General features: G+C 33.0%; 1 protein-coding gene across 3 annotated transcripts; it reads right to left on the bottom strand.

The window, feature by feature from the left end:
• Positions 1–77: 77 nt before the first annotated feature.
• LOC148619203 (marginal zone B- and B1-cell-specific protein-like) lies at positions 78–26,060 on the bottom strand. 3 transcript variants are annotated; one of them, XM_088578864.1, is made up of 5 exons: positions 25,973–26,060; positions 3,986–4,241; positions 3,236–3,342; positions 2,256–2,360; positions 78–1,318 (listed from the first exon to the last, which is right to left on the bottom strand). In XM_088578864.1, the coding sequence occupies exons 2-5, from the start codon at positions 4,211–4,213 to the stop codon at positions 1,168–1,170; spliced, it is 591 nt and encodes a 196-aa protein (XP_088434990.1). In that variant the 5' UTR covers positions 4,214–4,241; positions 25,973–26,060; the 3' UTR covers positions 78–1,167. The 3 variants fall into 3 exon arrangements, with proteins under 3 accessions (XP_088434990.1, XP_088434992.1, XP_088434989.1); XM_088578866.1 differs by lacking the exon at positions 25,973–26,060 and adding an exon at positions 7,741–8,365; XM_088578863.1 differs by lacking the exons at positions 78–1,318; positions 2,256–2,360; positions 3,236–3,342; positions 3,986–4,241 and adding an exon at positions 10,827–11,992 and having other exon boundaries at positions 25,973–26,054.
• Positions 26,061–27,236: the final 1,176 nt, after the last annotated feature.

Raw genomic sequence — 27,236 nt, 5'->3', positions numbered from 1 at the left:
GTTTTTCTGCACTATGAATCACCATGAATTGGCCATGTCTGAATTGTACATGGATTGGTACTTAAGTTCAACTTAAACGATTTTTAAACATTTATTAACAAGGTATAAACAATAACAGTGAGAAATAAGATGATAATACTCGCAAAAACAAGTACTTCAAAATATGCAACAAATTTCATGACACTAATGCCATACATTACATTAAGAATGGGTAGAATAAGAATACACAACCTACCCTTTTACTAGTGGAGAACAATATTAGGGCTTCCAACAGCAGGACAGTATAATTTGTATGTTACACAAATTAAGATTTTTTTTTTGGTTTGTGAACCCTTTTGCATTTAAAAAAGCCAGACCACTAAGTTTAATGCAAAATTTTTATGTTCTCTTTCTTAATATAGAAAACCTCGTCACTTCACATACAAATGACATTACCTTGGTAACTAATACATTAACATGAAAACATTAAAATGATGGCAAGATGGGAAGACATACACATCATTGAATTAACAATTATTAATCACGCACTGATTTGATATTTGTTACACACTGAACTCACGATCAAACACACCTTCTACACGCACTGTGAAACTTCATAATAAATTCACAGCTGATATCGTACAATTTTGCTATAAACTAAAGAAGTGATTAAAAACAGTGATTGGGAATAAAAGGGAAGTCACATTTCTACGGAAGCGTATCAGGGCCACATAAACACCCCACTTATTTTTTTTAAATTTTGCACTTTTTTTCTGTAAATTTTATACTTTTTTTCTATATTACAATTTCTAGTCTTTCATTTTCTAGCAGTGTTTGAATCATGTTCTCACTTTTAAAATTTTGTGATTATCACGCCAATTAGGAATGCTCAGCTTGCCCTAACTTATTTGAATTTATGGGACATCATAAAACGTTTTTTTTGTGACGTCACAAACGTCGTATGTTTTATATCTCGGATGGATAAAAATAGGAATATGCTTGTCTATTTAGTGAGAAGAGCAAGTCTTAAGACTATTACAATATCTTATATCAAAACCTTGTATTTTGTATTCTCTTGCACTCAAGAAAGTAACATAGAAATGGTTTTGAAAAAGATAAATTCAAAATTCTATAAACAAAATCCTAAACACACATCAAATGCAACCAGTAATGTCAATCGTAACATCATCACAACTCATCCTTGGAACCAGTACTACACAAACCAAATGGTCCCTTTCCATAACATAATGTCTGAGATAGTGTCCTGTCTGCTCTGAAAGCATTATACATTTCTTCTTCACCCATTTCTTCCAGTAAGTTATTACACATACCTTGTAATCTGAAAAGGATTTATACACTTAGCTATTATAAATATCATATCAACTCTCTGAATGACTTCAAACAAGGAGTTTAATATATATATATATATATATATTCAGACTCTTCTGTAAGTTTACATTGTCTTCCCTGTATCAAATTGATCTGATAATAGAGTCGTCACGTTCTCAGACGTTTATATATATATATATATATATAAAAGGGTCTGAAAAATTCCCAACGATGTTAGAACTGTGAAATTTGCAAAGCAAATTTTTGGTCGTTCCCTCCGCGGGACTCGAACTCGTACCGCTGTGATATCTATGGCAACACCGCCTGCATTAAGTCCAGCACCCTACACCACTCGGCCATCTAGGATATATAAAAAATATAGCTTTCGCCGGCCGAGTCATTCCTCCTCGTAGGATTAATCTAGGACTGTAACTCAGTATACGATGTACAGTAGTACGGACAAACGTCTCAGAATGTGACGACTCTATTCGTTACACTGCTCCGTCGGATGAAATTGATACAGGGACGATAACTGCGATCAAATTTTGGGGAAAAAAAGGGAAAAACTTTAAGGTTAAACGGAAGGTTAGTTCAGTTTATATATATATATTTTTTTATATATATATACACATGTATTGTTTTTGAAAAATTGTATTTACCCATGATTGTTTTTATATAAATTGGATTTATGAATACCAGAACATTCTGACATGTGTATTTATGTGTTTTGCAGTGTGGAGCCTGAGTCATGGAAATAATGCTCATGAGATAAAAACGCATGTAATAAATTGTAAAAGGTCACACATTCCAGCATTGATATATTTTTATGATTTAAGTTTGACTGAATAATTTATCTTCTTAGCAGTTAGTAAATACTTAGTATTTCCCCAAAAAAGATGTGAAACTGATTACTTTAGCACAAGGGAACATTCTGATTACTAATATACCTGACTGGCCATTTGCCCCCACCCTGTATGATCCCTGGAGATTTATAAGCTGGTATTCCCGGTCCTGATATTCTTTTTTTACCATCAACTTGCTTTAAACCATAGCTGTAGTTGGAAAAAAGGGAAAAACTTTAAGGATAAACGAAAGGTTAGTTCAGTTGTATTGTGCTATTTGTTTATATGATGGTAATAATAATATATAATGCGTCTTTCTGTCGTTATATTACTTTTTAGATTGATTTTCATCGTTCAGTTACCGCGGATTTCATTATTTCGTTGTAGTCGGGACCTTCTAGAGCTTACTACAATTGTTGAAGACTTTTTGGTGATCTCTGAAAGTATTTACTATTGTGTATTTCGCTGGTGCATTTGTTACGTTTCGTCATTTCCATTCTTCTTGGATATTGCTATATTCTAAATAATCAGATTTTTTTTGTTCCTGGTAAAAGTTTTCAGTTTTAAATGTGAACTCCAATATACTTTTAAAATGTTTATGCCATTGCATTAGATTTTTTCCACATTTGAGAGTGGAAAAAATATCCACTGACAAGTACAGAATACTTTTTGAAGTTTAAAATACATAAGTAGATGAGGAATTTGTAACGTGAACGGTTCTAAATTGATTTTCTGGTTTGCAAATTCAGAACATCAACATCGAACATTTACAGATTCTGCAGATACAAATATAATGAGAATGGATATGGTGAATATGTCAGAGAGACAACAAACCCACCGGGATGAAACATGTCAGCTCAAGACCATCCATGGGTCTTCAATGAACGAGGAAACCTTCACACCACAGGTCAGGCTGCAGCTGACCCTAAAACATTTGTTATCACTTAAAACTCAAGTTACTGGAGTATAGACAAGACTGGTATTACAGTGTACAAACAATTTACAGATTCTGCAGATACAAAGCATATTACTTAAATTTATAATTCAAGTTACTTGAGTATTACAGAGTACAAGCAAACACATACTGTTCAAATCCCGATTTACCACAAACTTCATCAGTAACGTCAAATATCTGAGATTCCGTCAACTTCTTAGACTTTACTCCTTCTGCCTTGCTAAACCCAACAGATAACTAGAAAATGAGAAAAACACAATTTACTAAACATTTGTATATACTAGATGTTACTAACGGAGCAAGCACGGACATAACGTAATGATAACTTTTTAAAAAGTTCCGACCTCTCTGTTTTAGTTATAGACGACACTTAACTGAAGCAGGTTGCATTTTTACATATTTAGACATTTTCGATTAGAAAATTAATTCTTTCTTTAACGGCCTTCAATAAAATGAATACACAAAAAATAAATGTAATTCTTATAAACTTACTTGCAGTCTGAAGATTTCATCTACTAATTTTTAATCAGTGTCTAGAAATAAGGACAAACAAGATCACACCTTTTTACATTGGTGATATATTCATCTATTCTACTTTGATATTGAAGCTGCATGTATTATCTACTAATATGTAATTAACGCAATATCATACTGTTTGTGTTCATAATATACGAGTCTAACCACTTATCATAACCGAGCTGGAGCTAATGCAATTATATGTATTTTAAACAAAATAATTCGTTGAATGCTTCTCCAAGCGCTTTTAGATACATTAATTGGAACGGAATTTTAACATGGTATAACCAAATAAGTAGACAGATAAAAATTCAGAAAATCTAGCCATTCGAGAATGTAAACATTACAATACAGGACGACTTACCTGATAAGAAACAGCTAAACACCCGTCACATTTTAATGCAGTGGGCATATGCTGACTATGCGCCTCCTCGTCGCTCAGGTCGGGTGCTTTGAAGCTATGAACCCCTGATTTACCATCTCCAGATTCATCCACTGTAGCATGATCACCGAATTTGACACTTTCACACTTGATCTTTACAATTAATGAAACTATAACCACTATGTCTATTCTCCATAAAAATCCACCCATTGTAATACACGTGAACTAATAATGAATTCTGAAAGATGATTAAAGAAGATATGTTCAATTAACAGGATAAATATCGAATTTGAGATATTGGGGGAGGGGGGGGGGGTTGTGGTCCAAACAAATGTCTTTCGTGATTCAGAGATCTATCAATTGATATCATTGTTAGATGTAAATGAAACGACAAACGGTAGCATCATCAACTAATAGCATCTTATACTGCATGGACCTGTAGTCTATGAGACGAGGAATTAGTCATAATTATTTTGCCCTAATTTTTATGGACCTCCACACTTCGATATAATTTTAGGATGTCCGTGAATATTTGAGGAGCTCCGCAACTCGATTAAAGGCCCTTCTAAATTATCTCAGGACCTGCTGAAATCGAATTGTGGAGCTCCTAAAGTATTTCTGGAGATCAAAGGTCCTAAAATCGTCCTTATATAATAATAATTTTGACTATTTCTGCACCCCATAGAAGTCCGACTTTACTTGTAAATGTTTCGTTTCCATCTGAGTTAGCGGTAGAAGAATAAATGCATTAGCCACACTGTTAAAAAAATATTAAGGCATTTACAAATGTGGTTAATTTCGAATTTACTTAGTAGTTGATGAGGCTGTCTTCGACTTTCAAGCTCAACTAGCATTTGACCACGTGACTACCTTCTACCGCCAACATAGTCCATGGTTACAAGCGTAGCTGTTATTTATCTGCCATGTAATAGCAAAAATGACAGGAATAGGTCGGTCCACATTTAAGCATTATGTAAATTGATTTACACTAAACCTTCAAACAGTCCTGTTTAAGTTGTTATCAGAACCAAGTAAGCTGACAACGCTTCAAGGAACCGCTTTCTATATCTTAAATATAATTGAGAATTCGATAACTTATTTTTACTTAAAATCGCCTTTTCAATATGTACCAAATTTTTGCTAGCACCTGTACTCTGGATCCATTCTTTAAACAGTGGATCTCTAGATTCAACCTGGCTAAAAGAATCACGACTTACCCCATAGTATGAAATTAACGAGAAGTTATTGTGGCAACCGTTTGTCAAAAAAAAAAATACAAACTAGACCAACTTCAGCACTCAAGTGTGATAATATGCGATCGGCATTTCGTTTACACCTTAATGTACATTAGTTTTCCTAAGGTAACTGCTTTAGAACATCTTGTGTTACATCGAATGTATCATCCTTGTAAAGTAGGAAATACAGATATGAATGAAAGACACATCCTTCTTTTTGCCCCCGTTAGTTTTTTACGGTTATTAATGTTTTTCAAGGTTTCGATAGGTCTGCGTTTGGATTTAAGTTTCAATATTTCGAGTTTACATTGACAGTCAGCGCTCTTACGTGCTATGTATAAGCTAACCCGATTTTATGCCAATACGAGACCCCTTAAGCAAAAAAGCTGGGTTGTGTGCCGGGGTAACCCTGAAATGCTACGTGTACATGCTGGGGTCGTCATACCATAATACGGGAAACCTGACTGCAAACCGATAGTGGTGCTATGTGTTGGGAAAGTGGTCATGTTCCAAAGAACCCTGCTGTGGTATTCGTCAGGAGTAGGCACCTTGGCTCCACCACAGGAGACTAAATTGCCCGACCCTACACATCTCTCCCCATTTCCAGTGGCAATCAAAATTCGTGGAACCTATTATCATCGTGTCCAGTCTAATTTTTCATTTCATCATTTCATGTTCGTCGCCCGGATACAGCGGGAACATTGCTGCTTGGGCGTAAAAAACTAACCAATCAATCAGAAGCTACATCGCGGTTTTCATTTTTCTTATGGCGTTGGGCGTGAAATTGACAGATTCTGATTCAATATTTTATTACATCTGAATCTGTGTAAGGTCGGTCGATATGGCCTCCTGTGGCGAAGGTGCCCAACACAGAATTCTTCAGTAAAGATCGGACAGGTAAAAATGACCGATTTGCGTGCATATACTTTAAGTTTGTTCAGAACTTGACCACAGAGTGTAACTTGGTGACCTTATAATGTACATTTGTCAAATTTTAATTGTTTTGTTCGGAATAGACTTATTGAAATTGATGAAGAAAATGGTTAATTGAAGTACAATAACAGAACTTGTGAAAATGAAAATAAGCTAAGATCATTCAGGAGATACAGAGTCAATTTTATCATTATAAAAGTAGATCGTTTTGAAATTTTACTTCCATTTTAATGGTTGTATTATTTTAATGATGATTGGTCTATGTATGTATTTCATAGTACTGAATGAAAGGGTCTCATATGTCTTAAAGGCAGGGTCTATAATATTTTAAGTATTTTTATGATAATGTAAATAGTAAATACCGGTAAATATATTCGATTTGACACTATAATAAACTACTTACTGTATATTTTAAACAATTATAATGTACTATAAAACGCCTTTGATAATTCAAAAACCTTAAAAATTCCTGTTGAATTACCATATTTCCTATTAGGGAAAATTTTATACAACTGAGATGCTTAGGAATAAACAGTATAATGCAAAATCGTTGTTTTTAATTAACATAATTACAGGAAAAAAGCAACAAGTAAAATATTCAACTTGTGTAAAACTTTACAAGCATCAATTGTTAACTATTACAGTAACTAGAGGCTCTAAAGTGTCTGAATAGCTCTCCTGGATAATTAGAAATCTCTGGTCAAGCAAACAAAAAATTAATCAATTTTCAGTTACAGATGGCCAACCAAACAGCAGTGGAGACTTTTGCAAGTTATCAAGGCCTATATTTTTAAGTTATTATACAGCTTCATCCCAACTGAGACTTTTGTTAGCCTTGTAAGTTGAAAGCTTCTTTCCATCTACCAAGGTTGTTCAGTTTAGATGCTAGAAACTACAAAAATCATAAGTATTTTAGTCTTCAACACAACAAAGAGTTGTATGCCTTATCATAAGGAATTGTTTCAATTAAAAGTTTCCATCTTTATACTATGCTTTATAAGATGAACCATAAAAATCATTACTCCTGCCTTAAAACTCTAATAAAGAGTTTAGTTGTCACACAACTTAGATCCAATTTAGTGCTCTTAGAACTGAAGACAGTCATATTTAAATTATTTTCCATTTTCTCACAATTTTTGAGACGTGTTGAAATTTGCAACTATATACCCTTGTAATCTTAACAATTAGCAGTGACACAACTTTTTAGGATTGATCAGCATAATTGACAGCATTTTTATGGTAGATGGCTTAAGCGAAAATGACAAAATAAGGTTGAAATACAAACACATTGGAAGAAAGTTTTAAAGAAAAGAAAATGATGATGTACACAAAGATATAACAATAGTTGCATGTAAACCATTGGTCCAGATGACCTTAAAATGTATAGTAAAAATTTAGGCTTTTATGAATTTGAATCGTTCACATAATTTTTTCTTAAGATAGTTTCTAATTTGTACTGCTAACCTAAATTTAGTAATGAAATGGCAAACATATCATTTCACTTCCGAAAAGGTCTTTATAATGAAATAACAAATGCTTAATTATTTAACAAATCCCTGTCAGACTTACCTCTTGTCAATTTTTTCGATGTAACTAGTGATTTTTGTCTCTCAAATGTCCTATATACTACACGTAAGTATGCAATTAATACTTAACTTCAAATATTTAAGTACAGAACACTTATCTGCCGAAATGATCACTTGTGTTGTGAATCAAAATAAAGCTATTTCACTTGCATCACATAACATGGCAACAAAAGAATAGCGAGATAAATTAAAATAGCAAATGAAATAACTGTGATGAAAAATATAAGGTAAAAAATGATAATGCAAGAGTTTACTTTCTCATCCTATCAAAAGCTGGTTCTACGAGCATTTTATACTTGTTGAAATCCAGAGAAATGCAAAAAAAAAAATTAATAAAAAAAAATATGATTTTTTCATTTGAATATTTTAGCTCTTTAATGGAGAAAATTTCTAAAGAAGAAAAATATGGTGATCTTGAAATCAATCTTGTAAATGAAAATAATTTACTCTTCTTCACCATAAATACTCCATTCATACTCAGATCTGTATCAATTCACATAAATACTCCTGTTATTTGTAGACACAGATAACAATATACTATTTGATATTGTTTTCCAACATCTAATATTAACACGAGCATATCTAACCTTGGCAAAAAAATGTAGAATGCCATTTAATATTGTAAAATGCAGAACAATGTTTTTCAGTTGTATCAAATAAAGAATACCCTGCTTTAACATATTAAAACAAAGTTGGATAATCTCCCTCTGACATTTTCTTCGTTCAAGTACATCTACATATGATGCTGACAATTCTAGTAATAAGATAAAAGATGTGGCAATTACATAATTTGTTTTCTGTTAGTTATTCAACCTATTTTTAAAATCCTTTTTTCAACAGTACAGCCAGGGAACCTGAAAGAACACCATTTAACTTTTCTAAGACTTAGAGCATCTCCCTTACATAATTGCATTAACAAGAAATGGAGGAAACATGGGAATGCCAAATTTTAGTCATCATAAGCTTCTTCATCACTTTTTTGATGAGCCATCTCTGGTGGGTGTAGTATTCTGATAGATGGTGATGACTTTAATTCCTTCAGGAACCTCTTTGACTTGGCTCTTGGGTTGCCCCTTTTCTTATGCAGTTGTATAAATGGCTTAAGGACTTGTAGGGAAGATAGATGTTTTTCATAGGGCAGACCATTGTCCAGGATGACTAGTGATGCCAGACATTTCAGTGATCGATTGCCAACTGGACACAACGGCACAGGTGCTGTTTCTGAGTACATGATTGGTGTTTTATCTCTAGCATCTAAACAGTCTGAATGAGCTGATTAAAGCATTAATGATAGCATAACGAGAGTTATAAAGATCAGTATTTAGTTCCTTCTTATCTCTCAAGGCAGCACAATAGCATGTATGTAGAGGTGTCATGCCAAAATCATCCACACAATTTGGATCTGCTCCATATCTCAGCAATATCTCAACTAGTTCTGGTGAACCTATGACAACATCCCTTACTTCTGGAGATTTATTATCCACCTTCACATCAACTACTGGAGAAGCATAATGTAAAAGACTTTGTCCATAACAATTTCTCAAGTCATCACTTATAACCTTGTGCATAAAATCTGTAAACCTCTTGTTTTCCTCTTCTGATTTATGATATTTGTCAACGACTAGGATTCCTATAAGAAGTGCAGCCATGTCTCTAAAACCTCTTTGATTTCTAGGCGTAGCCAGTACATTTAGGAAGAAGCACTTGAAGACTGCCATAAACAAATCAAAAGAAAGTATTTCAAATTCATCATCTGCCAATATGGTATAAAAAAGTTTAACTAAATCCTTGATAAAATCCTTAAGTGTCCCTGTCTTTAGTATGTCTCTATTGACAAACCGTTCCTCTTGTGACACAAACCTTATAAAACATGGAAAGCTGTAAACCAATACTGTAACATACTCTTCAACTTTGTTTTCATCAAGATAATTCTTTGCCAAAGTCTGAAATATTCTGAGTGTTTCAAAGCTACCATATCCCATTAGTCTTTCTTGTATCAATGCAGCCTTCAGAAGCAATGCAAGCCGAGTTTCACTTTCTTCCTTGTAAGAGAGTTCCATATCCTCCTCATCCTCCGTGGTCCACTCCTCATCACTGTCTTCCTTTTCAGAACCAGCATAGGTAAGCTTTTCATCTTCCTAAAAACATACGATCAAGATATGTAGACAATTCAACCTTTCTAATACATATTTTAGTACACATTTATGTATACCAATAGTTTTCTTACTTTTTTGTATATGCTTTTGACTGCTGAATTTGTTTTGTCTTAATCCTCTGACTACGACTTTCATAATTCTCTTTTTTTTGTTCATCATGTTTCCCGTCGAATAAAAAATTATTTGACTTTTAAATTCTATTGTTTTTAAGACCTAGCTCATACATGTACCTTCATGACTTCATCTGTATCATCTATACTGGTTGCACCATAATCACCTCCATCCTGGTTTCTATTGGCAGTACTTGTGCAGTCTCTCTTGATGCTATCTAAATGCAACTTGAAAGAAGTTACAGGAGGGCTTACTGTAAGTTTTGATTTTGTTTTTAGTCTAGACATCTTTCTGTACTTATCCTGCACTTGTTCAATGGTTAGCAATGCAATATCTTCATATTCTCCATCCACCCATGGCGATATCCCCTCCATTGAATTTGATAGTTTTTTGGCATGTTCATAAATACTCTCTGATACAACACCTTCCTCCCAAGGGGAGGTAATACATTCATCAGAACCAATTATTTTCTTGGCTTGATTAGCACTCTCTATTTGTTTTTTGATTCCATCAACTGCCTTCCAACATTTAACTGCTAACTTGAAATATTCTAGAGAAGCTAAATATGCTCCTGTAGCTTCTAAGGAATCAATGGCTGCTTGTAAGGGAATTTTAGACTTGTCTAGGCAGAACTCTAACAATTTCTTTCCAGCAGAAGCTAAAAAAACACAAGGATGTATGAACTCATACTGAGCTGTCTTGTCCTCACTGATAACAACTGCATTTTTGGAATCTACACAGCAAGCCTTCAGAATTGTGTCCACATTATTTTCAATAGATTCCCGTGGACCCTTTTGTTTGGAGACACAATAATTCTTCAATACATTAGCATTGTTGATGTCCTGTCCATTTCCTTTGTCAAAATATTTAGCCATGTATTCAGAGACTGGACATTTCCCAACAACATCTTTGTGAAGGATTTCATATCCAATCAATGACATTCCTCCTCATTCCTGATGTTTGCAAGGTCAAGTTTTTTCTTAAGCAGTAACTTTAGTACTCCTTCATACAACTCATCAGGTGACCCTAAATTTATCACATCTCTGTTACACATGGTAGTCATTGTGGTGAAAATTTCAAACAGTTGTTCACTTGAGCATTTCTCTACCGCTCCTTTATTTATCAACATTTTTACAATTTTGAGTTTGGGAAACCATGGTATAGGAAGTGCTTCACCTTTATTGCCCTGGTCTGATGGCATGTCATTCTCTTTATTATCTTCTTGGTTTTGTTCATCATTACTGTCTTCCTCTGAATCATCTTCCTTCTCACTGTCATCTGCACATTCACCATACCCAAACAATGGAAATGGTTTGTACAAGAATATCTTCATGGAATACATTAACAAATTAAAATTAGCCCCTGCATTCTTTCCAGCATCAGCCCCATGCTCCAGCAGATATTTAACAATTCCTTCATCCTGATTAGCTACTGCCCACAGCAAAGGCAATCCATTGCCTTCATTGCCATCAACTTCAGCATAACAATGTTCAACCAGAAACTTAACCACATTCAGATTTCTTATCTTGCAAGCCAGTGACAATGGCACATGGTCAAAATGCATATCACTTTTAAATTTCATTAACTTCTTTCTCTGGTCTTTTGAACATATACTCAATATACTAGCTAAGTATTTTTCAGCACTGTGATTAGGCTTCTTTTTAGGAACTTTTTCAGTAGCTACAATGCAGTTGTGAAGAATTTTCTGTATAGCTTCAAATCTGTTTTCATTGACCCCATCCCCATAGTTTTCTGGTTGATTACCACTGTCTGATTCATCTGACTCAGAGTCCATGTCTTGAACAACTTCAGTACAAGCTTCCCCATGTTCTGTCAAATCAAACTTAGTAAGGTCTGATAGGCAATCACTGCACTTCTTCTTATAGTCATTTTCAAACTTTTCAGGCAATAGTTTCATGTAGTCTCCTGATGGAGTCACAACAGCTTCATTTTTCATCTCCATCGTCCCTGAAAGATAAACAAGTTTTAGTACAGCAAGCATTACCAAATGGTATATGTACTATTTAGAAGCAAACCAAATATTTAACTTGGCAACTAAAATGACTACGGAACTTTTTAAATCAAGAACAAATAAAGGATAAACTTTTCTATGATACAAAAGTAATGTAGCTGGCAAATATCTACAATAAAGATTTTCGTTTTACTTTTTATTTCATTTTTAAATATTTGTTCAAATATATTGCTATAGGTATTACTGCATTCTGAAGGAGACACATGGAAAAGTCATCAATCTTCCTCTAAAGTAGTCTCTTAAACAGGAGACACAAAAGTCATGCAATAGTGATTATTTCCTGCTATCTGGAACCCTTTACTGTTGTTCCACACATTATCATTGTTGTTTTGGAAATAAGTTTTATTGTTTCTACTTGGTGTTTTCTTACCAGTAAAATTACAAGAAATCTGTGAGGGATGGCCCTGAAGTGATTCTTAAGGTCCACAGGACCAAAGGAAATGTCAGGTAAAAACTGCTACATACAGGTTCAAAATTTCAAATTTCACAAGGCAACAAATAGGATTTTCTTCCAAAAAATCAGTTGGGTCTTGAAATCGTCCAAAGACCTTTGGTATCACTGGATATCCCAATTTTCAATCCTGATATCAGGAAAATAAATGAAGTCCTCTTTAAACAGGAAGTTGTCGAATTTTCTGAAAATGGATCCCACCATATGGCATACCTACAGCAAGAATGTGTTTTAAATTTCAAGCCACTATGATGGATAATTGCGGAGAAAACTGTAACGAAAATTACAACTTTTAAAAATACAAGAGGCTCCCAGGAGCCAGAATCACTTACTTGCTTAAAGTTTGTACCTATTTCAAGGGCAATAAATTTAACAAGTTGTCCAACAATTTGACCCAAGAAGACTTTGGTAGGACTGTAATGAGGATCATTTCAAAGATTGAAAGTTTCTCTCTATCTATCATAGTTTTCAAGATATTTGTTGAAAACTGAAAACAAAAAAACAAAAAACAATACAAACAAGAGGATCCCAGGAGCCTGAATCACTCACCTGGTTGAATTTTGCCTTTCAAGGGCATTAAATTAAGTTGTCCAACAATTTTGACCCAAAAAAACTTTGACAGGACTTATCATATGGATCATTTCAGTAAATGGAGGTCTAAATCTATCATAGTTTTCAAGACATTGGCATAAACTGTCAAAAAAAAAAAAAAAAAAAAAAAAAAAAAAAAAAAAAAAAAAAAAAAACTGTCATTTTCCCATGTCAAGGGCAATAACTCTTATAAGAAGGCGTCTGACAAATTTTATGCCTGTAGACTTTTGTAGTCCTAAACATTAGGATCATTTCAGCTACTAAAAGAATTATGCTAAACCTAACGGTTTTGTAGATACATGCGAAAAACTACTGTCTGACCCCATGTTCTATTTTTAGTTACAGTGGCCATGTTTTTCAACGGATCAAAAAACCCCACTTCAATTCTATGCAGGATACCCCAAGGAACACTTATACCGAGTTTTGTTTCAATTGGTTAAGTAGTGTCAGAGGAGAAGATTTTTGAAAGAAATAACAAAAATGTTGAAAAAGGGCAATAACTCCAACATGGCTTAATAGATTAAAATAAAAATTTGACTGCAGATAGATCTCATCACGCTGAAAACTTTTTCCCCCCCCGTCAGAATTTAGTTAAACCTGACCGTTTTGGAGATATATGTGATAAACTACTGTCTGACCCCTATGTTCTATTTTTAGTAATGGCGGCCATGTTTTTCAACGGATCAAAAATCCCCACATCAGTTCTATGCAGGATAACCCAAGGAACATTTATACCAAGTTTATTTCCAATTGGTCAAGTAGTTTCAGAGGAGAAGAGTTTTGAAAAATTGTTAATGATGACGACGGACACCAAGTGATGGCAATAGCTCATATGGCCTTCGGTCAGGTGAGCTAAAAAAAAAAAAAAAAAAACATCAATTTTCATCTTTCAAGGGCAATAACTCTTACAAGGAGTCCCCCGACAACTTGAAGACTTCTGAAGGCCTTATAAAAAGGGTCATTTCAGCAATTGAAATAATTTTGCTAAAACTAACTTTTGGAGATATATGCGAAAAACAACTGTCTGACATCTTTGTTCTATTTTTAGTATTGGTGGCCATGTTTTTCTATGGATCAAAAAACCCTACCTCAGTACTATGTCGGATATTCCAAGAAACATTCATACCAAGTTTGGTTCCAATTGGTCAAGTAGTGTCAGAGAGCAGGGGTATAATTTAACTATTAAACATGAAGTTTATGTTGCACACATTTCTTGCAAGGGACATCCTACTTGTACAGAAAGTTGATAAAAGACAGCACTTAAATCGCTAGCAAAGTATGCCCAATCTAAATCAAGCAATACACCAAATACTAAATCAATCCATACATTGGGAGCAAAGATTTTTGTGACAAAATTTTTTTCTATCATTCCATATATAAAGTGAAAAATGGCAAAGCCCCACAATACAGTAAGTTGATACTGGAAAGCACCCAAAATTGCTTGCATAGTTTCATAGCAATCCTGCAAGTTGTTGAGAAAGAACTGTAAACAATACATGAGACCAGGTTTTGCTGAAAAGCTTCGACAATTTTTGTACGAACATTAATTCCTGACAGTATGCACATCTCCATGCAGTTGTACTACATTTTTTGTACATCCTACAAAGTTTCATAATAATGCTGCCAGCTGCTTAGAAAACAGTTTGGACAGACTGACAGACAGACAGGGTGAAACCTCTATGCCCGCAAACTTTGTTAGGAGGGGGTATAATAATAATATGCTACACATATATCACAAAGCTTGAAATGGAGCCCTTTGAGATAATCCTATTCAAGTAAATCATCCTTACTGCTCAATATAAGCAAGTGCCCCTTCCAAGGAGACATTTGATGTTTGGCCATTCAAATTAAAGTGAAATGAACATATTCCTTTCATGTCTACAAATCCAGGTACTTTATTATAGGGCCAGGCAGGTCTGTCGTAACAAGTATTTTTTTTTAAATGTCCAATGCACAAAAAACAATAAAGACCAGCATCGATCACCAGCATATGTTCTTCAGCAAAAATTTTCGATACACACATTAAGTTAAATGAAGTATGTACTAATATGAAATTGGTGAAGTTCAAAAAGTAAAATATCCCATTAAATATTTATCTTTAATATGTATGTGAACACTGTGCGAAGTTTAAATAATATAGGTTCAATACTTTACAAACTGCAGGTACATATTGTCCACAACATAAATAAACAAAAATCCGGTTACATTCAACATACTGAAAATATAAGAACATGTGTATCAAATTTCTCCATAATAAAAAACTGTTATCACAAAGGATGTCTGGCCTGTACATGGTTGCTGCTTTTTTTCTTCAAATTTTGATAAAGACTGCAGGGGAATTTGCATTAAACAGATATGAAAGTGTAATGAATGCTAATGTAACTATACACTAAATACATGTACATGTATCATTGAAAGAAATTTCAAAGTCAATAGACAATGACTGTGGGGGTATAAGTGTGAAACAGATTTGGAATAGTTATGTATTGATGTTAAGACATCACAATACTTAACTCTATTATGACATCATAACTTACGACTAATTTTACACTTATGATTTTTTGTGAAAAGGACCACTGGATACCAAACTTGATTGACCTTGGCTACCTAGAACAAGTGTTTCATATCAAACAGATATTATCAGAAAACACAACATTAAACATGCATTCTGAGAGATGTTTATATCACTGACCCAAATACTACCTTAGATCATCAAGAATATAGACAAACTGAGGAAATGAGCTTGATATTAATATCAACAAAACGTAAACTTGATCAGTAACTCATAAGGGTTGACTCACACACCAAAAATCAACTCAATATCTGCAAGTGTTTAGAAATAAAGTGCAGAAAACTTAAATTTTTCAAAGTTCAAGGGCCATAACTCAGACAAAAATCAGTGAAGCAGAAAGAAGCAAATGCATCAAGGCTGACTTAAATACCTAAAAGTAGCTCATGATCTGCAAGCATTTAGAAAAAAGTGCAGAAAACTTCAATTTTTTCTGACAGACGGATGGACGGCATGATGGAGTGCAAATATTAAGTTCCTTTCGACTAAAGCCGGTAGGGGACTAAATAAAAATCTTATCCATCTTATAAATCTTAAAAATCAATACCTTAGTCTCGCCTTTTGCAATTCTATATTGCAGACAAGTATAAGTGCACATCTTCAATATATGTTACAAAATGTATAAACACCATGCAAAGTTTGAATATTAACTTTTCGAGCTGCTGGTTACACAATGCAGGTGCAATATTTCAATATACTTCAATATTTTTATTTGTTCTAACACATTTACAGTAAATGGTCATAACACAAATAATAGAAACAAAGTATGTAATTTCTGACAACAACAACAACAAAAAAAAAAGAAAAATATAAAGTTTGATTAACGTAGAAACTTGTACAGTGGTGACTCAATGGTGCAAAAAAAAAAAAAGACGTAGTAAGAAAATGCGAGAGGTGACAAAATAAAGTGCAAATAGACATCATAGAAAGAGTGGTTGTAAATAATTATAGTATAATTTGGGGTTTAATATTAATTATTTTGAAAACCGAGCGTCTTAACATCTCATTATCTCAACAATTTAAAGTTAGTGGTCTTGACATTTACTGATATATTCAATGAAAGCCTTGAGGACTATTATTGAGCTGCTATTCAAAACAAATTGTACTTTGTATTTGTTTTAAAATGAGTTAAAGTTTTCATTATTAGTTTTAAACTTAGTAATTAGTTCTTTTCTATTTGAATTGTAGGCTGGGCAATGAATAAGGTGCAATTCATCTTCTATTTGCCAAGTGGTACATTTTGTGCAAATTCTGTTATTTTGTGGGATATTTTTATAGCGACCTTTCTCTATTGCTAGAAAGTGGGCACTTATTTTATATTTACAAATTGTTGACCTATCAGACTTGTATCTACAGACATCAACATAGGAAGGCCTTTGGTTTTGTCTACAGATAGTTTCATAGAAAGATAATTTATTGCTTTCACCTATACTACTATTTTGGTTTTGTAAGGTTTGTTCATGGAGTCTTTGTTTGATATTGCTATTATATCTATTAAGTAGCCAAAACCAAGTTTCTTTATCCATAATTTAATTGTTGTTGTCCATTTATTTGAATCCGGGATATTTGTATATATTTTTTTTACCACTGCATTTGCTGAATTGGAGATATGTCCACAAAATTTTATTGCCAGTATTTTTACTTTCTCTTGTAAAGGGTGTCTATTAAGCACAGCTAAGCATGCATCATTTATTGCTTTACTATGTATTCCTAAAATTTCATTAATAAATTTGATATGCAAGTGTTCAAATGGGTCAGTATCATTAAGATTGCAATATGCACCCCATACTTCACATCCATATAATGTAATTGGACTTACAAGTGAGTCAAATAGTACTTGTACTCTCCACTACATAAAATAGCAAAATATGGCAAAGTTCAACATCCTGAATCATCAGATTTTTCAATAATAAGAGGTGCACATATTCTGCAAGTACATGTATATAACCACTATGTAAAGTTTCAATAATGCTGGTTAAATATTTTTTGAGTTACATATTACACAGTAACCCTCAATGGACAGAGTTGAGCGGCTAGTTAATCTGCTTTCACTATTGATGGTACAGGTAACAGCAGTGTATCTAATTATTCCCTTTATATTATCTAAACTCAACACACACATTGTATAGTCTGTATACTATGTATTTGATTTGTGCACAGTACAGAAAAAAATAATATTCAGGAATATAGTTACAATAGGTATGAAATAACCAGGATTAGTAATATTAATAATAAGAGTTATGATAAAAAAAAATGAGGGCGAGTCAAAAACCAACAAAAATTTTGCTGTCAAACTTTACCTGTAAAATGCAGTCAATAAACAAAAAAAATCTAATTATAAGCTAAACAGTACTTAAAGTGTGATTGCCTATGAGAAAATTAGTGAAAATGGGTAAACTTTTTACTGTAAAGGAACTTAATGGTACATTTTGTTCGACTAAGGCACAGTACAAAATGTGTTTTAAACATTAGAATACATGTCTATAAGGATTTTAAGTATTATTAATGCTTATAATTAGAATATTATTATTTTTCAAATATACATATAGTACTGACTCCCTGATGTTGGTACCAGGGATTGCCATTTGGTTTTGGTACAAGGATCAAAAGTGAACACTTCTTCTTTAAAACACCTTTCAACTTTGACATTACAATAAAGATTTTATTGCATTGTCCAAGTTTTTATATCTTATAACCTCCAGATAGCCATCAAATTGTTTGTAACCATTGCCTTTTTAAGGTATTAATTGATAGGTCAAATTTAGTTGAAATGCACTATGGAAAAATTGTCCTGTACATTTTCCCTACATAAGCAGTAAAAAACACTGATGCTTCGGGATAAATTTAAATAGCTTTTTGGTTGTTTTCTACAATATATTTGAGACAAAAAAATCAAATGGAGAAAAATTATTCTTAAACAGAATGGTACTTACAGTAAGTGAAATAAATTGTATTGACATATAATGAGTTTAATTAAAACATTCAATAAATGGAAGTTGCCCATTTTCACTAATTTTCCCTCAGGCAATGACTACCTTCCTACTTTTTCTTCATCTGTCTCTTCTTTACAGGACATCCATTTGTCAGAATGTCAACAGGCATTGTAGATTACACCAAATGGAGTTAGGGATGAGCATTTACCAGTTCTGTTAGTCTTAACCATTACCATAGCAATAAATATTGTTGTTCCATAACCATGTCACCAAGGACAAATTTTACATCTCAATCGCATTCCATCTCAATATTACTATATGCAATATCATTATTATGGTAGGTATCACAGAATAATTTAATTTTGTTTATTCCTCATCTCAAGTTAGGTTATTTTCCTTAAGCTAACTTGATACTGTGATGTCATTAACATCGATCGGTCCACAGTTCAAATAATTCCAAATTTAATTTATATGGCTTTGAATAAGGGACAAATTCTAATTTTGAATTTAATCAATTAGAAATTAAAGAACCTAAGTGAGCAAGCTCAGGGGCATTGCAGTACCAGCTGTTCCAGTGGTGTAATATATATTTTGTCAGATTTATTTTGGACTTGACTTCATTATGGATCGGATTACTGATCACTTATGTTGTTGTTACCCCTACATGTATATAGCCCATACTTCCACATAATGGACTCTCAAATAAGAATTGAAAAAAAAATTCAAAGGTCCTCAAGTCATAGAAAATCACAATGAAACAAAAACTTGATCTGTAACTCATCATGGTACATTGTAGACCAGGGGCAGATCAAGGATTTTAGATTAGGGGGTTGCAAAGTTAAAATTTGTTGAGGTTAAAATTTTGAAATATTCTTCTAGTGTGGTTGCAATGTAGATATCTTATGTGGTAAAATTAGTGAGAAATTAAAGTTTCAACCTACAACCGCCTAAATCTACCCGACAACCCATGCTTTGCAATTTTTTTTTTTTTTTGGGGGGGGGGGGGTCATAGGCCCACCATGCACCCACCTGAATCAGCCCCTGAAGACTAGCATACCAAAAATCAGCTCAATATCTGAAAGTGTCAAGAAAAATAATTTGGCAAACTTTTATTTTAATGAAATTTTGTAAGATCAAGGCCTGTTATTTCATTCAAAAATCAGCAAAGCTGGTAGAAACGTAAACTTGATCTGTTACTCATCATGGTAGAAACAAATACCAAAAATCAGCTCAATATCTGGAGTGTTTAAAAAAATATCAGGAAAACAGTAATATTCATCAAATTTGCTTCATAAAAGGCCAATAATTTCAATTAAAATCAGCAGAGCAAAAGAAAGCACAAACTTGTTCTGTAACTCATCATGGTACTCAAATACATGCACCAAAAGACTGTTATTTTAGTAAAATTTGCAAAGTTCAAAGCTCATAATTTGGGTAAAAATCAGCAGAGTGGGACAAAACATACACATGATTTGTAGCTCATCACAGTAGATATGCATACCAAAAATCAGCTCAATAACTGAAAGCATGTAGAAAAATGTCTGGAAAACTGTTATTTTTGTCAAATTTGCTAAGTACAAGACCTGTAATTCTGGAAAAAAATCAGCGAAGCGGAACAAAATGTAACCTTGACCTGTAACTCACCATAATTGACTCACACACCAAAAAATTAGCTCAATATCTGCAAGAGTTTAGAAAAAAGTCTGGAAACTAATTGATGGACTGACTGGCGGGTCAACTTTGTTCAATTGTTGCATGGGGTATACATGTAATTAAATCATAAGGATTGGTTTCAAGTTTTTACCAGGTTATGCATGCATAGTGAAAAAATCAAAAACAATCCTTGAATAATTCCAACACCAATAACTACCATACTGATAACTACTTGTACATGTGTATTAAGTAGAATTAAAAAAAAAAATTCCTTTGACATTTTTGCAATTTTGAAAACCTACCATTCTCAGTATTTTGATCATATCTTTCATATCAATGTTTTAATTTTTTACAGTTATTCATTTAAATAAATTCTTGAATAATTTCACTTGACTGCAGAATGTATAAATCAAATGCATAATACACAGATTTAAAGTTCACTTTTTTCAAGGCAGGGAAGGCTCTATCAATACTTAAACATATTCCCTTTTCTGAACATCCAGGCATTTCAAGATATAGGTGTAGAGATGTGAGGCTTCATAGATGCAATTGGCTAAATACTTAGAACCCTGAAAGCTTATTCAAAATTCTTTGCAGCTATCTTCTTTATTTTTAAAAAATCTTTTTTTAAAACTGATCCTTCAAAGAGTTGATCCTGGGCATGCTAAATTTTCATTTGCATATTTGAAAAATGAGGGTTTATCCATCTCTGCATATGAACTTGATTGTTCAGAAGGATTCCAGACAATTCTAACTCCTACAATTTATAACCAGTGATTGGGATTAGATGGGGCCATGGACCATTTATGATTTTATCATCTTCTTGCTAAAATGTCCCATGGAATCAAGAAATTTTTACATAGTGTATGGTGTGACATTGTAGACTACTGTAAACATATTAATTTTCATGGTGTACTAACATTAGTTATTTTGCGGTTGTCCTTTGACTGTTATAAACATGGTTTCCACAATTTTGAATTGAAATATCGTTTTGTGTAAAGGTCGTATCATTCAATGCAATCAAGTGTGAATTTATACCAATTCTTTTATAAAAACGTATACGGTAAAAGCATGTGGGTTATAATTTCTAAATTCATGATTTTGTTTACATAATGATTTGTATCCATGGCCATAGAGCACCTGATACATCAAAGAAAATACTGTGGAAACATTCAATTAACAAAAAGAACAAAATGCAAGTGTCAAACACACACTACAGGTAATCACCGATAAAAGGTTACCATTAAATACACACGCCGAGGACTGTCAATAAAAAGTTAATCCGTAAACATGCAATTAAATTGTCAAAAGCTATCCCTACAATCAGCTACAGCTTGGACAATTAAGTAGGTTCTTTTTAGTTTTACATAAAAATGTATACACTGTTACATTAAAAATCTGCTGCCGGGAAATTAATACATTTACAGTAATTAAGTTCTGTAGTGCATATGTTGTGTGATATCAGAGAGTGTAATATAGTCACCAGTATGACTCAATCAATGAAGCTGATTTGGGGACATTTTCCTCTGATCTATTGTCTTTTTCTCTTTGACCAGGAACTTTATATTACAGGACTTGTCACTCCTAACAAAGTCAATATAATGTATAAAGATAACTGTGCCACCCTGGTCTTTATACTGATTAAACTTAAAAGCCTAAAAGATCTTCATTTGAATTATGCATACTGGGGAATAGAAAAATAACTCTGGATTTTTGTCATATAAGATATAAAATTGACAAATTGATAATGACTAAGTTACAGTATGATAAAAATACTGAGGAAGGGTGTGTTCTCAAAACACTAAATATATAATAAAAAATGTCAAAATTACTGATCAGTAATTGCCCCTGGGAAAATTTATGAATTTTGGTCAGCTTCTAACTTATTATTATGTAATAAAAATTATATGATTTTAAAGAAGTTCCTTCAATCTTTTAATAGGGTATACAAGTCTTGTCACATGACTGTGGTTTCATGAGAATGGGTCCTTGTCTACCATTCAAATGCATGGAGATTTGTCGTTAACATTTCATTGGTTTCAATATTTAAAGCAAAATATCTTTTTGTGTAAAAATACTGATAAAGTAAGACAAATATCTAGTTCTACAGGATAAAAATGTTAAAATAGAACAGAAAAAAAATAAAAATAAACAAGCATTCTGACAGTAATGCTGATGCATAACAGTGTCCCCTTTCAGCCTTTGAACTCATTGCCTTTATGAGATTTTTTTTATATATGTGAACTAAAAATGGATGGTGTTATTTTTTAACAATCAAGAGAAAATAACTCTTGAACAGCAAAAGCAAATTCCATCAAAATCAAACCTGAGCTTCATTGTACAGTAGATTATAACATTTTTGCATTACAGAAAGCTGCATAAAGACATTCTCTTTCTATCACCTGGAAAGTTGAAAAAAACTTTATTATGAATTAAATTAAAGGGCAAATAACTCTAGAATGACAGCAGCAATTTGCATCAAAATGATGAAACATAAAATTTTATGTAATTTTCTATGTCAAAGGGCCATAAGTTCCATATAAACCATTCTGCCGCAATAATATTTAAATTAAATTTGTAACTTGTCTTGATAAGACTAGCTAACAAATATGAAATCAATTGGATGAGGCATTACAAATAAAAGTCTGGAAAACATAAAATTTTATGAAATTTTCTATGTCCAAGGGACACAACTTCTGTAAAAATCATTCAACCGTAACATCATTCAAACTTAACTTGTAACTTGTCTTGATAAGACTATATACCAAATATGAAATCAGTTGGATGAGGCATTACAAAAGAAGTCCAGAAAACAAAATTTCATGAAATTTTCTATGTCCAAGGGCCATTACTTCCGTAAAAATCATTCAACCATAAGGTCATTCAAACTTAACTTGTAACTTGTCATGATAAGACTATATCCCAAATATGAAATCAATTGGATGAAGCATTACAAAAAAAAGTCAGAAAAACATAAAAATTCATGAAATTTTCTATGTCCAAGGGCCATAACTTCTGTAAAAATTGTTCAACCATAATGTCATTCGAACTTAACTTGTAACTTGTCATGATAAGACTATGTACAAAATATGAAATCAATTGGACAGGGCATTACAAAAAAAAGTCCGGAAAACCAAGTGTGACTGATGGACGGACGGAGTGCAAACCTAAGTCCCCTTCGGCATTTTCTGAAAGGGGACAAAAAGAGGATTTTGCACTGTGATGCAGCGTTTTGATTTCCCAGAAGTAAACAATAAAATGCAGATTGGTCTTTGGATTTCAATGCGTTCTACATCGGAAATTCCAGAAGGGAATCTGAAACTAGAACAAGACTTACATGTACAAACCCTTAATAAAACAAACAGAAAGACACAATGTTTAACAACTTACTGTTGTACAGTTTATGAAAATGAAAACTTGGATATTTCATTCTCAAGGCATACATTTTTGAAGGTATATTCATTTTATTGGAAGAACGCACATTTATGACGTTCACTGCGGGAGCAATTATGGTTGTATTATCAACTTGGTTCTGTATACTTATGGCAAGAAAAAGCATCAATATCCGGTTGGTAGCTACATTTTCAGCTGAAAAATAGCTTAATGGCAGCTTCATTTGCGTATACTTGTACATGTGCAATTGAGAGCCGAACCAGTCTCGGAAAATATTTGCTAGTTTCGACAATTAAATACAAATCGAAACCATAGCTTTTCCAAGATAGGGTTGTCCTTACAGTCTGCAGTATGGTGCCCAGATGTTTACGAAAATTACGTAATCAATATTACCCCTAATTCTCGGGTCATAAAAATTGGGAAATGAAAACAAACCAAAATGAAAATATCGTTAAAAGAAAGAATTGACACGAATCAATTCGATAAAATGAATCAAATCGTAATAAAACATAATTAAACTATATAAATGAAACAGAATGAAGTGAAACTAAATATAATAAATGATATCATTTAAGACATTTCACAAATTATAAGAACCATAATGTTAACCAGTGCCGGACAATTCGACCTAAAGACATATCAGACAATGACAATTAGTATAATGCTTTAGGATAATTATATATTATTACAAAATTTACCATACTTGAAGGTTATAGTATAATATATCAAATTAAGCTGACAAAAATGATCAAAGTTGTTTTTAATTAAAGTTTCTTCGGAAGCATTAAAAGGTTTCACCTTCATCATATTCAAATGAGCCATTGCCATTCAGCAGACCTTTCTCTTTTTTTTTTATATTAAATTCAATTTGATGAATGTAATAGTTTTCACATACGCTTAATAACAAATCATCCTTTAGGAACCTAAAAACAAGAAGCTCCTAGGAGCCTGAATTGCTCACCTTGATAAATTTTCGCTTTTTAAAGGTATTAACTCTAACAAGGAGTTGTCTGCCAATTTTAACTCAAAAAGACTATGGTAGGACTTATCAAAAGGACCATTTCATCAATAGAGTATATTCTAGTTTAGTTTTCAAGATATTGGCTGCTAAAAGCATCATTTTTCACCATTCAAAGTCAGTAACTTTGACTGAGAGTAGTCTAAGAAATTTGATCCCTGCTGACTTTTGTAGGCCTGATAATAATGATCATTTTGACAATTGAAAGAACTTGGTTAAACTTAATGGTTTTTCAGACCTACACTTTGTATGAGAAAAACTTTTGACTACCTCTTTTATTCTATTTTTAGTAACAACAGACATGTATTTCACAGGATCAAAATTCCCCTCATTAGATCTATGCAGAATATGCAAAGAAATATTCATAAGGAGTTTGGTTCTAATTGTTCTAGTAGTTTCAGAGGAGAAATTTTTTGAAAGAAATAACAAAATAACATTAAACTAGAAGCTCTAGAGAGCCTGACTCGCTCACCTTGTCAAAAATAGTCTTTTTAGCTTTCGAACTAAAGCTGGACTCTATTACTGTACTATTGTCATAACAATCATTTAATCAATATAGAGCATCTTAGTTATCCACCTTGTTCTCATATTATAAAATAAATCTCTCATAGTCATTTTTTTACTCTTCAAGGGCAATAACTCCAACAATGAGCAATAGATCTTTATGAAAATTTTGGCATAGGCCTGTCTCACCATATGCTGATCAATTCTGCAATTTGATCTGTGGTCTATCTTTAAGAACTGTGCCAACGTTTTTCGTCAGATAAAAAAATCCCCCACAAGTTTTCAAAAAGTGTTTACAGTGGACTACTACTGGTACTTCAGTCGTCAAAATCCATACAATGGTGTTCACATTACAAACACTCTTAACTTAAGCAATTTTTTAAAAAGTTACCCTATTTTCAACATAGAAATGTTAGAAATTGGTCAATAAACAGCCAAATAGCAATGACAGTATTCCATATAGATTATGACAAGTGACTTCTCCGTCTAAGTATAATAAGTAATATATACACTCAATGCTTTGACTTCCCGATCTTCAAATCTCACGCAACTTGGCAACCCTAGCGAATCATACCTTTTTATGAATTGTCATCAATCCTTCATTCATGAAAATTCAATTGTCATTTTAAGAATTTTAAGAATGCTGTACTTAATTGTCTTAAATAACAGTAAATGTCATGTAATCGAAAAAAGGATTTGAGCAGCGTTTTTCAAGTTTTTTTTTCTAAAATCAGGGACTTTATATAACATATAATATACACTATATAAGTGTAAGGGTTTTATAGTGGTCTACTACTGTATTACCTAAACAGTCCTACCAATTCAGTATATAACATATATATTCTTTTGTATTGGAGTTTTCAAGCAATAAACAATTTCCCGCCCTTTTTTTTTCTGACAACTCGTACCTTTACCAAATTGTCACCTTTTAAAATCGTCCTTATACACTTCGCGAATCCAAATAAGTAACATTATATTATGTTTAGAAATTCAATTAGTATGGGGCTTAAAACGATCATAAAGTGTCAAAATAATCCCAGTATGCGCCCCTCACTACAAAAAAGAGCACTTCATTTTTATGGAGGGGGGAGGGACAATGATGAATGGATACAAAAAATAATCCAAAATGAACAGTTGGGTAAAGCCATGACAGGTTAGAGTGAAAATAAAAAGTCAATTCACAAAATTGAACTGAAAAAATAAAAATTCAGGACACTCAATCAAAACACAGCTCCACCCTCCATAGAAATCAAATATGTGCTCCATAACTGTACTGATTTTTATAACTTAAAAAATTTGTCTTATTTCTAAATCAAAATATTTGTCATAACTCTATTCCCACTAGGCAGGGAGGAAATCTCTAGACTGAATGTGTTAACTGTGAATCGATACGTCGGAGGACATGTTAGTAATATATTATACAAACATTTGAATGTTGGGGATGTGATCATACTGTCTATCCATCCAACTGTCCCCAGTGTCCAGCCATAACTCCTTTGAAAACCCCTGCAAGAATTGAACTTTCACTCACACTTTGACCTCTCACCTTTGACCACACATTACTTTCTTGTTAATAGTTAACTCTCACCAGTAAGCCAGCTTCATTGAAGTACATGAAGCCAAACAGCAAAAAAAAAGGTTAACTGCAATAATCAAGTTTTATCCTCAACAGAAGAAACCCAGTGGCAGATCCAGTAACTCCAAAAGGGAAATAGAGTGGGGTGGGCAAGGTGCACCACAGTGATTTCCAGGGTTTTCTGCATAATCTACCAAACTTTTCACTTTTCAAGCCTGGGGAGAGTGGGGTAGGGGCTGGACCCGCCTTTGAAACCTTGACCACTGACAACAGTAATTTGACATTTAAGTGGTGAAAAAGTGAGTGAAAAAATTAACAAAATAGTATATATACTTATGATTTTAAAACTTTTTTCTCTTTCTCACCAGTGTCAAATTAATGTGCACTGACCAACTGCTTCAAAATCTATAGGTATCTCTTTCCTTTTTAGTTCAGCTAGTGAAGTTTTATCATAATACATCAATGCAAATGCTGTAGAATACATTTAGCTCT

Source organism: Perna viridis, chromosome 4 (genome assembly GCF_037379345.1).
Source record: "Perna viridis isolate PV_CMFRI_1.1 ecotype Kerala chromosome 4, ASM3737934v1, whole genome shotgun sequence".
NCBI classification, from domain to species: Eukaryota; Metazoa; Mollusca; class Bivalvia; order Mytilida; family Mytilidae; genus Perna; species Perna viridis.
Note: the sequence above shows the minus strand (reverse complement) of the source record. Positions and strands in the feature narration are given on the sequence as shown.